At 38.2% G+C, this 14,152-nt stretch overlaps 3 protein-coding genes across 8 annotated transcripts; 1 reads left to right on the forward strand and 2 right to left on the reverse strand.

Moving 5' to 3' along the window:
* Positions 1-909: 909 nt before the first annotated feature.
* LOC113727553 (uncharacterized) lies at positions 910-5,041 on the reverse strand. Its single transcript, XM_027251783.2, has 7 exons — positions 4,775-5,041; positions 4,116-4,334; positions 3,368-3,454; positions 2,889-3,035; positions 2,625-2,651; positions 2,445-2,540; positions 910-1,224 (listed from the first exon to the last, which is right to left on the reverse strand). Exons 1-7 carry the CDS (start codon positions 5,039-5,041, stop codon positions 1,024-1,026), a joined length of 1,044 nt encoding a protein of 347 aa, XP_027107584.1. The 3' UTR covers positions 910-1,023.
* A 254-nt stretch (positions 5,042-5,295) lies between these two features.
* On the forward strand, positions 5,296-11,409 carry LOC113727554 (uncharacterized). Of its 6 annotated transcripts, none has more exons than XR_003457856.2 (8): positions 5,296-5,511; positions 6,065-6,197; positions 7,612-7,691; positions 8,808-8,948; positions 9,351-9,407; positions 10,308-10,334; positions 10,615-10,773; positions 10,860-10,912. XR_003457856.2 is itself a non-coding variant. In XM_027251784.2 (8 exons), the coding sequence occupies exons 1-8, from the start codon at positions 5,296-5,298 to the stop codon at positions 11,151-11,153; spliced, it is 1,044 nt and encodes a 347-aa protein (XP_027107585.1). In that variant the 3' UTR covers positions 11,154-11,409. The 6 variants fall into 6 exon arrangements, 3 of the variants coding, with proteins under 3 accessions (XP_027107585.1, XP_071932329.1, XP_071932328.1); XR_011839583.1 differs by having other exon boundaries at positions 10,564-10,773; positions 10,868-10,886; XR_011839582.1 differs by having other exon boundaries at positions 10,868-10,886.
* Positions 11,410-11,593: 184 nt separating this feature from the next.
* Positions 11,594-12,553, reverse strand: LOC113727555 (histone H2AX-like). The gene is made up of 2 exons (XM_027251785.2): positions 12,052-12,553; positions 11,594-11,950 (listed from the first exon to the last, which is right to left on the reverse strand). The coding sequence occupies exons 1-2, from the start codon at positions 12,250-12,252 to the stop codon at positions 11,726-11,728; spliced, it is 426 nt and encodes a 141-aa protein (XP_027107586.1). The 5' UTR covers positions 12,253-12,553; the 3' UTR covers positions 11,594-11,725.
* Between the last annotated feature and the right edge of the window lie 1,599 nt (positions 12,554-14,152).

A 14,152-nucleotide genomic window follows, 5' to 3' on the forward strand; every position in this document is an offset into this window, starting at 1 on the left:
GGTCGCCCTCCAATGGGATGGATTATATGAACATATAGGAAACTTCAACAGCTAGTGGATAAGATTGCTGGAAGCAAGGAGAAGGAAGAATGGCAAGAAACACATTGCTTTGACAGTGGACATACCGTGGTAGATATGGAAGGTTAGAAATGAAAGGGAGTTCAATGACAAAGAGAGACACCCTATGCAAATAATACGAAAAGCAGTGAATGACTGAGAGGAGTATAGACAAGCTCAATACAGATGAGCATTTCAGAAACTGAAGTAGCCAATGAACAAGAGCAAAGGTATGCAGGAGAAGAAAGTACATTGAAAATATGCGTGGAAGTAGAACAACACAAGAAAGGTCAAAACATGGGGACTGGGATATCTACTGAAAACGACCAAAACCAGTTGCAGGCAGCATGGAAACTAAGGGAAAGAAGTACTGGTTCTATGATTCTAGACAACCTGCAGGCCATTAACTTGGCCCTGTAGGAACAAGGATGGTAGTGTGTTAAAGTCCACGTATCCTGTCTTCAAATCCTAAACCTAATAAAAAAAAACCATCCTCATGCAACATCAGAATTGCTACACACCTGGAGGACATCAAGAACTTCAGCTCAATATTTAGGAAGTACTCATTTGATCGTCCAAATGTTGAACAGAATAGACTAAGTGAAAAATTGAGCAAACTTGCTCAAAACATAGCTTTTGATAAGGAATTCTTAGATCCTCAGCCTCTTAGTACACTTTTGTATTGCTCATTTTGAGCCCTTGCTCATTAAGTGTATTATACTTTTGCCATTAATGATATCTACTATCGTTTCAGGAAAAAAGGAAGTACACTATGCCTAATCCTAGACCTTTAGGTGAGTGATTTGCTTCATGGACATATCAATGGGAAAGCAACAGAAAAAGGGCGACTCAGAACACAAAATTGGTCCTTGTCATAAAAATTTCACGAACAGTTTGTACAAAGAGGAAGGAAAAATTACTAGTTCAGGGAGATTGATTGAAGGGGCGGTCAGATTATTGACATAACTAGATATCGTCATCATCTATGGTCTCTTCTATGATGTTAATGCAACCTCCTACGGATTTTCCCTCAGACATAGCCTGTGCGAGTTTTGATCTTGCATCTTCATGGCGACGCAGAATTAGGACAGTATTTAGTACAGCCCATCTGACTTGAGAGTCAGCTTTCTTCTGTGTAAATCCCAAGCTTTTCAATAGCAAGTCCAACTGCAAAAAAGAATGATCTCATCAACCATGTAACTGAATCATCATTAATCTTAGAATTAGTTCCTAAGACCAACAGCAAGACCAGACTTCAGCTAAAAAGAACTGTCAGTTTTTCAGGATTTGATCCAATGTTATGCAAATGTCAGGCATTACATTTTGCTTACAATCCATGGGAGGGAACGAGCATGTTAACATCCTTGTTCTAATTCCTTTTTCCTCGCAATGATAGACATATCAAGAGATGATTGTCTCTATGCTTTCTACCTTGGCAGATACAAGATTAAACGCTGAGTATAACATGTAGCACAAGAAGAGATGGAAAGTCTTATAAAAACTGAGGGGCTTCCTTTACCGCTTACAAAGTAAACATAGCCTTAATGTTGACAGGGATATCAATAGAAATCCTCATCCTGACTTACTGGTTAATACATCAATCAGAACAAGTCAAACAGGTGACTACGAGTACCAACTCATTCAACACTGTATTAAAACCATAAACCCACGCCTCAAGCATTTATCTTGATGAGATACTAGTTAAGTTTACATGCTCAAAATTCAAAGCCAAAAGAACAGCCTCATTAGGTGAGATATTCACTAATGGCCCTTGTTTTTATTTGAAAAAAAAAAAGACTAAAAGAGACTTTTTTCAATTTGTAAATACAGCATGATGAGAGAATGCATACTTGTGATTTAATTACTTGAATTGAAAAGGAAAGGAACAAAAGGTTTGAAAATGAATTCTCCCGTTGACATGCACCAAGAAAGCTCTATAGGTTATTAGATTAAATCAAAAATATACCACAGAGATCATCACTATGAAAAGCAAAATATTACGAGTCATCTCGAAGAAGTGCATTCATAATGACAGTGGGGAAATAGTTCTACTGATTCAGTGCATTAACTTAATTGCTTGGAAGTGACCAAGTCCTTGACATTCACCGTCATGTTACTGAAAATTACGACATAGCATGAGGTTATATCATTCCTATTAGCCTTTTGCCACATCTACACTTTTCAAAAGGAAAGGTAATTATTGCATGAAGTCAATAATATGTTCTTCCACAAAAATTCTGACTTAAAAGCTGCCTACAATGTTCTCTTACTTTATCTTCATTTTTCTGGAAAGTTAATCAATTTACAGCAATAGTCAGCTCCCTACAGCTTGTATTTAAGTGTAATATTTAGTGGGAAAACTGAAGAAGCAGATTAATAAAACAAACCTTGTCAATATCAGCAAGACCTCCCTCAGCATAACCAAAGAGAAGATATTCTGATGCAACACCAGCAAGGGCAATACATGAAAACCTGTTCAGCATCTGAGCACAGCATGACATGAGAAACGTTATGCCTGGAGGATGTCATTTGAAATTCTCTGTGTCATATCAGCTAAGGGGGCTTACCGTGGCTGATAATTTTCCTGAATTTACCTGTATGAGAAAGTAATGGAGCTCGTGTTAAACTGTTCAAAACAAGCATGCAAAAGCCAAAAAGGTATTTCATTACAATTTAGCAGATAATATACAATTACTTCCGGGACACAATTACTCTATAAGAATTTAAACTGTAGAGCACAACTCTACTGGAAATCCAAGATATACAATTTCAGTTCTTATGTCCAGGAGTGCATCTTCTGAGATCTATGACCAGATTAGGAGAAAACTTACTTCTTCATTAAACTCGAAATCCACAAATGCAGTTCCTGCTTGAACATTGAGTGATCCTTCCTTATTCAAAGCATCCAAGCTGGTCAGTGTGTACCCCCTTGGGAGAATTCCTAGCAGGTAGGCAGTCAAGAAATGCCCAGCTTCATGCTATATCATATTTGGGCAACAAGCTACTTGTTACAAGATCAATTATAGAGACACAACAAAGGAAAAAATAAAGAAAGATATTCCTAAAGATAAATAATGATTTTTAACGACAACTGGAATACAAATGCTAGGTGGTCGAATAAAGAAGTAAAGAATCTCTATGCCTGAATGTTTCTTGACAATAACGATGGCTAGACAAATTAAAAAACAAAAACAAGAATGTTTCTTGACAATAATGATGGCCAGACAAATAAAAAAAAAACAAAAACAAAAACAAGTTTCGTGTGTGTGTGTGTGTGTGAGAGAGAGAGAGAGAGAGAGAGAGCTCTCACTTGAATAACCCTGTTACGATACTTTTGGCTGAAGGTGTGACCAATGGTATCAAGAAGCAAGGCACTGACTCCTCCATTGAATGAGACCTGAGTATATTTACTTTGAAAGTAAAAAGATGTATGATAGCAAAGTCAAGTTCAGTAGTTTCAATCAGCATTTCACCAATGTTCGAAATAACTTGTTAAGCTTCAAGAGAATATTTGGATGTGGTGAGCTATCATAGCCTTAATTTCACTGACTGTTACTGCTAGACGGTAGGCACGGTACAAACAGATGATCTTATAAAAAGGGAATTTCTTAATCCCATTTTACCCCCGCATCAGGATTTCTATTCATGGGAAAGCATATGCTTTTAGCATAAAAAACTGGATCAAAGTCAAATTTGTGGCTCCAATTATATAGTTTCACACAACTTGGAAAGGCAGAGGATTAGCATCATTCATATGTTTCATTTCATGCAAAAGAAAAATGAATCCATTTAACAGTTCATTACATCAAAGGGAACAAAGCTGGTGACATTTGATCTTATGACATACCTAAACTTGCTCAGCCAAGTAATGTACAAATAAAAGGAAAGGGAGAAAGATAAAGAAGCATTGACCCTAGTAGTTACACATGCAGATAGAAGCAACAGTAATGTCTCAAGGCCAGGAACCAATCTATTGAATATCATGCACGAGACGCAAAATCCTTTGATAGTACAGAACAGGTGGCTCAAACAACTTAACTAGTTTTCTCAGAACTTACACCATCTAGTGTCCAGAAAAACAACAATCCAAGTGAGAAAAATAGGAGTTGTTGTGGGCTTAAATCAAACACGTTCCATGCTGCAACTCCTCCTAAAAGAGCAGCAACCTGCAGATTCCTTTCTATAGAGCCAAGCGTTGCATCCACTGGTGAAAGTAGGGATGCAGTTTCAATCCCATTCAGCTTTAGCTCATCCAAGGTATAGAGCCTCTGAGGTACCTGCACAAAATCTACTCAAGGACTTCAGATACATTGCCAAATATCCATCAATGTTACACAACTGAGTACATACAAATATATACGAGATAGCCCTACTTAAAATCAAGCAAACCAAGTATATACAAGAAAAAGAACAATCATCATTACTATGAAAATGTAGCAATGATGTAATCCGACGCACAAAGAATGTCCATTCCAACATTACCACAATTTAACCTTAAAAGTTCATCAACCAATGCACCAAAAATGCAACAGAAAGCTCCTTTTCCTCTGGGAAAAGAGCGATAAGTCAAGCAGTGACTCTCCAGACAAACCACAAACAATCTATAGTCATCCAAAATCAAGTGTCTAAGAATTCAACTAACTAGCCAATCAAATTAAACACAGTTTAAATTCAAACAAAAGAAAACGAAGATAGTATTGAGTTTGAGCAATTGAACCTGCCGGGCAGCATCGAAACACCGGAGACCACCAGGTTTGCCCTGTAAATTCTTGACTAAGGACAATGCAGCCCTCTCATCCCCCTTGCTTAGCTCCTTATCCACTTGCTCCAGTACTTGCCACCTTAATCTTACTGCACCACCTGTATCCTCAGATAAGCAATTCACTGTCCTAGAATTCTGCAATCCAAACCTGGAATATGAACAGGAATAGTGAAAGGATAACATCCCTCTATGCCCACCATTGCCATATACCACACTACCCATCCAAACAACTGAAAATTTCACCTAACACTGCATAGAATAATTAGCTTCTAATCTATAATTAATCTATTCTTATAATGTATTTATACTCAAAAAAATGCACTTACATAATTATGCAAAAAGGCTTTTATTTTCAGCCACAAAAAAGTCGAAGAGGATAAAATGCAATGGGTCCAGGCGACGTCGTATTCTCCGCATAGCCGTTATCTTTTTGCATCAAAACTTGAACTTTAGTCATTCGTAAAATTCCTGAATTGATGAATATTTTGTCTAAAGAGATTTGCGCGCCAGCTGGAACCCTAAGGGTATGGGGGAGATTGAGAAACGACGAAGACGAGGCGATACGACGTCGGAGAGGACTGAAGAGAGTGGATAGAGAGCTGGAGAAGGGGAATTTCAAGGCTGCGTTGTCTTTAGCAAAGCAGTTGCAGGGGAAGCCTGGTGGACTACGCGGCTTTGGCGCTGTCAAATTGGTAATAATATATACCATCTAATTTTTGAAAATATTTTGATGTTCTTCGATGAAGCTTTTTTTGTTCTTGGGATTAATTATGTGTCTGTACTTGTCCTGTAAAGAAAGGGAAGAATTATTGGGTTTTCGAAGAAATTCTGTTTTGGCAAGAAATGCTGATTGAGATTGAATGAGGACAGGAGAAATGCTGATTGTAAGTATTGAAATTTGGCATTAAGACATGGAAAAAAGAACAAAAAAACCCTCCTCCATTAGACCATATCTGATGCTCAATAATTTTGTAAAACTAGCTTGAAAGAATCATGTCATTCAAGTCTTTTTGTAGGTTATAAGAAAGCTATTGCAGTCTGTATTGTGAAGTATGAAGCGAAAAAATTAGCATGTTAGGGTCCAAACACTTGATATATGTTGTGCCAAATCGGGCGAAGATGGGAATTAAGGCTGGTAAACAGTAGTGTTTTGATACGTGTCTCTGTATGCAAAGTAGAAAATTCCCACCATATTTTGTTGAGGATTGTTCCAACTATCGAAAGTGCATATTTTGGTATGTGTAGGTGCCAAAAAGAATCTCGGTCGTGGATGAACTAGAGCTGAATGATGCTGATAAAATGTCTCTTCACTCATCTGTTGATTCCATTCTGCGTTTAGTCAAGTGCTGCAGGCAGTTTGCATCGGAGGAAAAGGTAGGTAAGTTTTATTGTACTCATAAAAAAGCTGCCAGATTAACTTTCTTCCTCGATTTTGCGTTGCCATGTTTCTTATTTGCTCTATCATGTTTCAGAAATTGTAACCTTAATAGGAGAATGTATGGAAAGCTTTTATTTTGTGTCCCACGTTTATAAGCTTTTCAAGTTTGTTGGCACATTTAAGGAAATCTACCATTAATCCACGTGCTATACTTTGTTTAAATTGTGGCATACCTACTTCTGATGGCATGTTCAAGGTGACAACATTGACAACTAATTAGTAGTCATGCTTTGCTCTGTTTTCTTTCAGGATATTCACCAACTTACTGCCTAACACGGGGATCCCTGGGGACCATATAATGGCCTTTAATCTGAATTGGCACCCACCCAAATCATTTTGAGATTGATATGGTGCTGCTTTAAGATACCACCATACTTTGTTCCCCTGAAAGAAATGCAATGATAACAGAATCCTGTGATATGTCATCCTGTTTTTCTTTTTCTATTCAGGATATACTATCCTTTGGCCTACTAGTCATGTTAGAAGACATTTTCTATGTGAGTTTGCGTGTGAATTGTCTAATCTTATTGAAAACATGGAAGGATAGAATTTTGTAATTCCAGAAGGGGTATTAAATAGATACGTAGCTAAGGGAGGCACTCGAGGTGCAGTGCTGGATGGATAATCTCGTCCGCTGTTGCACTTAGGTTACACAGTGACCAGTATGCATGAGACAAACAGGTTTGGTTACCCTGCAGCAAGGAGGCTCATTTGGGTCATTAGCCCAGCTATGAATAGAATTAATAATTGTTTCAAATAAAACATGCAGTTAAGATATGGGGAAGTGAGTGGTGGGAGATATAGGCTGGTTATTGCTGAACCTGATTACTGTTTAATGTCCAAATGATGTCAGTGCCTTGTAATGTACATGCCACTCATATGCATTTTTCCTCCCTTTTTTATGTTTCCATGTTTCTGACACAAATTGCAAACTTGAAGGCACTTTCAGAATGATGATCTGTGCGCCAATTCTAACTGTTTTGCTATGCACTTTTCCATTGTTAGTTTCTACTCAAGAAATGTATGATTTTTACCTGTGTTGCACTAGAAAAGCTGATATTTATTGTCCAATGATGCTTGTAAGTTTAGCAGGCCACAAATCTTTCATAGTTTATAGGAACTCATTTCTTTTCTCAGGAGGATGTACATGCCTTACTATTTTGGAGAGTACTGCACAATTATGCTAATTAAGAAAGTGGCAGTTATGGTAACTTTTAGGATGTAAATAGAGTTGGATGCTCTCTTTTTACGCGATTTACATGTTCTTCAGCACATATTACATTTTAATATCTTCAGCTTATTGTCAGTTTCAGCCATATGTTCTTAGTTGCTGAATCCAATATCTTTTTGGCAGGAGCATTTTTAGGACAAGATAGCCTGACTAATGGTGACTGTTGTGGTTCTCTGTCAGATGATCGTGTAATGTGCCTGCAGGTAAGGTTCTTCAGCTTTCCTATCTCATAATGGCAACAGGGTCAAATACCAAGGAATTTCCTTTACTGATACGCTTGTCCCACAGGGACAACATAAGAGACATTGGAGAAAATAAAGTTGCTAAGTTAAGCTGAGTCTTCTCTAGAAAGATGTTGAGTGATTGCAGCATTTATATGTGCAGATCTAAGTATCTAGCTTCAAAAAATTCCTTTACCATCTCAAAGAAGAGGCATCTATATGTTTAACGCTAATACCTCCCCTATGAATACTTTATATTCCATGTCAACAAGATAAGTAGGATTCTAAGCTTCAACTCTACTATTTTTTTGTTGTTTAAATGCCCCATTTTAGGAGTCATCTATCTAAAATGGATTGGACAATACTGGATTGAAGATGGAATCCCGAAAACTTTAACTTCCAGCAGAACACTATCATATAATCATATGACCTGGTCCTAGAATGCTTCAAATATAACCAGTTGCTGCATCACCATCTACAGTCTGCATTGAGAACTGACATCAAGGAATTACTTTTCTTCTTGTATCTCATGCATTCCTGTTCTTTTGAATTTCTAGGTGTTCATGTTCTCAGTAGTTCCACTGATTGATAAATTGGCTAAAACTTTTCAATTTTTTCATCTGAGAATTTCCGAGTTTCATCCCTTGATTTTTCACTAAACTACCACGCATTTTTCTTCATGTGGTTGATAACTTGATATTGTAGCCATGACACATATAATTTACATGGACATTAGTTTGAAGAATGAAGAATTATGCTTGTTATGTTGTTCTGGCCAGTGTCCTCTAAATATGTTAGATGTTAAAGAACCATTTGGGCTGTGAAAGATTGTATGCTTCACAAGTTTAGAGATCACTAAATGAGACTGGATATGTGACGTGATCCTACTTGAATATTCCTTTCTTTCTGGACTGTTCTATTTCCTGATGATGGCACACATCAATTTAATAACTGTTCTTTTGGCATGCATCATTCTTGTACAATTGGTCAAAGCAAAAAAAGAATCAAACCTTGCTGTAGTATGTTGTAGTTTTGTTGTTATCTATTGTAGTTGAAAATATTTTGCCTGTTTAAATCTCAGAAACTGACCTCATGCAGCATGAAGCTGGCCATTTTGTAGTTGGTTACTTGCTCGGGATCTTACCTAAAAAATATAGAGTTCCAAGCATGGAAGAATTAGAAAAGGACAACTTAGCTGGAGGGAAAGTTGAGTTTCTTGGATTTGAGTTTTTACAGGAAGTAAGTACACAATCTTCATCGTTGATCCATACTTCTTGATACAAGCTACGTGGGTAAGCACATACAGAGGCTATAACAGTCGCTTCTTGGACTGAGAAACCGGAAATTTTGACATTTAGGGCATTTGGTTAGGCTTCCAAAACTTAACTGTCTCCTGTTCTAGTGAAAAGTGAAACCTGCATCCAAAACAATCCTTGGCTTTACCATTTGCATGGCACAATTTGTACCGGTCAGCTATTGATCAATCTGCATGGTACATTGAGAAAATTTTGAGCATGTAAATTAAAAAAGAATGCACTTGTAGCTTCAATCTGTTGGCTTCTATACTTTCCACATTTGATTTTGATTTTTACCTCAGACAGCAGTTATTCTTGACTGATTTCTGGCATTGCATCTTTTCAGGTTTCTAATACAACTCTGCCAGAAACATACTTTACCAATAGGAAGCATAATAGCAAGGTCAGATTGCTTTTACTTTAACTTTATTCAGTTCGAAACTGTTGATACAACGCCTTGTGACCATTTTGTGGGGCCACTTTATACCTATGATGATATGCTCAGAAGTATACAAGATTATTTCGCCAAATAACCTAGTCCAACTCATTGTTTATGTCATATGTCCTTATCATCTCAATTAGCACTCAATATACTGAAACAGACTACAAGAAAGATTGTAATTCTAATGGGTTCTACATTAGTTTGCAATGTTAACTCCAAAAAAAACAAAAAAGGTTTGCAATGTTCATGGCATCTAATAGTTTTGGTGCATAACACTTGCTTCTCAACTCAGGTGCCCATTACCAGTTTTACATTCGTGTCCAGAAAGGTCTCCATTTCAGTCAACCCAAGTCATCCTCTCTTGAGATATTGATTCTTTCGCCTCTTGGGTTGTTGACCTTAATTTGCTTCCCATATTTTGGACCTCATTACTAGACGTCAATCTAGCAATTTCAAGGCTTAGAAGCTCTAAAGCAGGATGCATTTAAATTAGAATATAAAATGTCCATTTTGTGGATTTATGGATGAAAATTTTACAGATTAAATGAGATTTACATTGCTTTTGTTCTTACCAAATAAAAGCATCCCAGAAATATATCAAGGGCATTTAGCACATCTGTGCTTGACCTACTAGTCTTGAACATCTAGTACCATTTTGAGAAGAATGTGTGTTAAATGGCATCCAATCCTGTACCTAACACATAGTAATCTTAAAATACTTTCAGCTTGGCAATTGTCTGGTATTCACTCAATGTTGCCACATAACCACATAATTTAGCAGATTCAACATGGTCCAGATATGTATTATCGTTGTCACTTGAATTAAATCATTGATCTCTAATACAGTTCAACATCATTCAGGAATATGATGGCATTGTCTCCTCAAAGGTTAGCTATGCTTCAAGTTTCTTATGAATGCTGACTCGGAGAATGTTATCTCATTCTCCTGACGTAAATTAAGCCAGCATAAGATCAGGGGAACACGAGTAAAGGAACTATAAGATCACTACTCACATTACTGGCTGTTCATACAGTCTTATACCCTCAATTATGGCATGAACATGCTGGATAATTGTTCTGTCTGTGTTTATTATGGATTAGCTTCTTATTTATCTAGGTGGCTCTCCAAGACTTCTTCTAGACTTAGTATCTATATGGACCGTTACAGACAGTAGCAGCGGCTAATCTGACTTACATTCAACGGCTGATATGAAAAGTTCTCCTCTATCAGACTTTAAACAGATTTTTATGCGTAATTCTTGGAGGACTAGCAGCAGAGCTTCTCATGTTTGGGTACTCAGAATTACTTCACTCGGATGTTGATCAGGTAATACATCTTATTTAACAAGGCTAAAGGTGGATGTGCTGCTGCCTCCAAATAGTTCACTAACACTGTTTTGTCAATTATGAAAGTTGGACAGGGTAATGAAATGCTTAGGCTACAGCACAGACATGGCAAATTCACAGATAAAGTGGGCTGCAATTAACACACTCTTGATACTAAGACGGCATCATAAAGCTACATCACGGGTGGCAGAAGCCATGGCTTTGGGAAGGTCGATTGGTTTCTGCATTGATGCAATAGAGACTGACTTTGGTACAACAAACGGTGGTAGACATTTTGGATCTCAAGCCAATACACAAGCAAAGTCGCCCTTCCTGACTAAAGAATCTATTAAGATGAATAAAGTGCTTACTAATCTGTAAAACAGAAGACTAGTAAACCCTACAGAAGCTCAACACAGTTGTGGATTTCTTGGCACTTACACATGGATTGCTGAACTTTATATTTCACAAGCTTAATGATGACTACAATAGCAATTTTTGTACAAGCATGCAGTATGAGATAATGTTTTCATAATCCCTGGCATAGCAGATTTGAACAAGTACAATACAATGCATTCATGTGGAAAACTGCAGAAAAGATGCTTCCATATTCATGATCCCTCCAATTGCCATCCAATGGATTGGTTGCACGACCTTATCAAACTCATTCTTCCTTTCTGTCGCTATTATTTGCAGACATCTGTAGTCAATACAGGCATCATTGCCTACAGGACCTGTCCAAAGCAGGAAATCTTCCGGAATCCATCTCCATTAAGCTAATCAAAAATGAAAGGCAAAGCAAGAGCAAACACTTAAAAGACTAACGCAGAGAAAATTTCATAATTTCATTTCTCAGGGGGACCAAATCATTCCAAGAAACAAGCCCAAATTCACAATCCATAAAGAAGAACACAACTAATAGATTACATTAACGCCTACAATTTTCTCTTCAACTAAAACTCCTGAGAAGCAGAGCCAATGTCCCCTTTCCCACCTTTCCCAACCTTCTTAGGCAGCAAGTTTTGATGAATATTAGGCATAACTCCTCCATTAGCAATAGTAACCGACCCCAACAGCTTGCTCAACTCCTCATCATTCCTCACCGCCAACTGAATATGCCTAGGCACTATCCTGTTCTTCTTATTATCCCTCGCCGCATTCCCCGCCAACTCCAACACCTACAAATTCAATCAAACCCAAAAAAAAAAAAAATCAATCATGCACCACGAACAATCAACAAAAATAAAAACCCAGAATTTTTATGGGTTTCTTTGTATACCTCAGCGGCAAGATACTCGAGAACGGCCGAGAGGTAGACAGGTGCTCCGGCTCCGACACGATCCGCATACTTCCCGGCCTTGAGGAAACGGGCGATACGACCGACGGGGAATTGGAGACCGGCTTTTTGAGATCTGGAGACGGATTTTGATGCTTTTGGCTTACCCCTGCCGCCCTTGGTTGAGCCTTCTTTTGAGCTCATTTTCTTGGATTATAGGATGGAAAATTGATGAAAAACTAAAACCCTTGAAAGCCCTGGTGGAGAAATGAGGCGTAGCAGTTCTGGGAGGTACTAGAATTATGCAGAAAGCAGGAGGGGCTTTTGTTAAAGATGGAAGGGCATGGCGTTGACGTGGCTTACCAAACTGGCGGTGTATTTTGGTATTTGTGTGAGGCGCAATGGTGTATTTCTCTGTGTAGCGCTTTGGTATTTGGGCGGGAGAGGGATTTGGGGGCAGATTTTGGGGGGTTTTGTTTGATTATTTTTTGGCTTTTTGGAATTCCCTCCTTTGCCTTTTTGTCTTCTCTTTCGGTTTTGTGATTGTCCCTATACACTTTGACCACTTTGGAGGGCTATAAGATCATGGATGGATTTAAAAGTTCTATTTGGATTAGTTATTTTTTAGGATATTTTTGAAAAATTTTACTGTAGTAGTGTATATGAAAAATTTTTACTATAAAATTTTTTTGAAATATTTGATATATTGTATAGATGAAATATTTTTTGCTTTATTGTATATTCTTGTAGCATTATATTTAGGGTAAATTCCATTTTGTCCCCTCAAACTATACCCAAAATCTCACTTCAGTCCCTAAATTTCAAAATGGGACATTTAAATCCTTAAATTATATAATCCGTCCCATTTTACTCCAAATTTTGACGGAATGCACAAAACCTAACAGAATAGTTGACAATTCTGTTAGTTATTATTATAATTTAATTTAACCAAATCTAAGAGGGATATAAATGTAATTTCATGAGACCCAATATAAATTCTGAACAGATTTAAAAAAAAATGCAGCCCAGCCGAGTTATCTCACTTTCTCCAGCTCCTAGTTTCACGGCCACTCTTCTAGCCGACTTGCAGAAATTGCTGCTCGAGTCGTGGAAGAATTCCGCGCCGAAAACCATGATTATGACGGCGATGGCGAAGATTATGGTGGTGCTGATTCATTTCTTACAGCTTATGAGGAAAGTTTACGCGAAAATGGGTTCCATTTTCGCATAAAACTTATGATTGTTAAGGGAAAAAATACTGATAAGAATGGTGGCGAAGATGAGGAGGACAAGGATGATGATAAGGAAGAGGATGAAGAAGAATTTGAGTTTGCTGTTGTTGGCCGGGATTTCATTTCGTCCCCGACTCCGGCGGATGAAATTTTCTATAACGGACAAATCCGGCCTTGTTTTCTGCTTTTTAATCAGGATTTGTTGTTAGACGGCGCTGAGGACGAGAAAGAGGAGGTGGGTTTTACTCATCAGAAGCCTCCTAAGGAAGTTCTGCGGCCTCCGGCAACGGCGGCAACGAGGTTGCCATTGAGGAACCTTTTTATAGAAGACAAAGACCCTTCGTCGTCGTGTTCATCCTCGGAAGCTGACGAGCTCGACGGAGTTCAGCCTGATAGTTACTGCATGTGGAACCTGAAAATGGCAACGGCAGCGGCCGCGGCGGAGGAAGGAAGGTGCAAGAAGAGTAGTTCCACCGTTTCGTGTTCGTCTAAGCGGTGGAGGCTTCAGAACCTTCTTCATCGGAGCAATAGCAACGGGAAGGACAGTTTCATCTTTTTATCTCACTCAGAAAGTAGAAACGCCAGGAAAAGAGAGGGAAATATCAAGAAAATTGAAAAGTTGTCAGGGGTTGCACCGAAAATTCCTAAGTCGGCTGCGGGAAAAGTTGCACCGGAAATTCCAAAGGCGGCGGGGGGAAAAGTTGCGCCGGCGACTACGGTGTCTGTGAAGAACTACGGGGAAAAGATGAATAGTTCATATCCAAAACAGCAGCAGAAAGTAGTCTTGATGAGATTCAGATTGGATTTGGGAATGAGTAATTATGTTGGAGTTGGAGGAGATTCAGATTGTCTACGGCTGCAGGTTGTCCAAA

This window comes from Coffea arabica, chromosome 2c (genome assembly GCF_036785885.1).
Source record: "Coffea arabica cultivar ET-39 chromosome 2c, Coffea Arabica ET-39 HiFi, whole genome shotgun sequence".
Classification (NCBI taxonomy): Eukaryota; Viridiplantae; Streptophyta; class Magnoliopsida; order Gentianales; family Rubiaceae; genus Coffea; species Coffea arabica.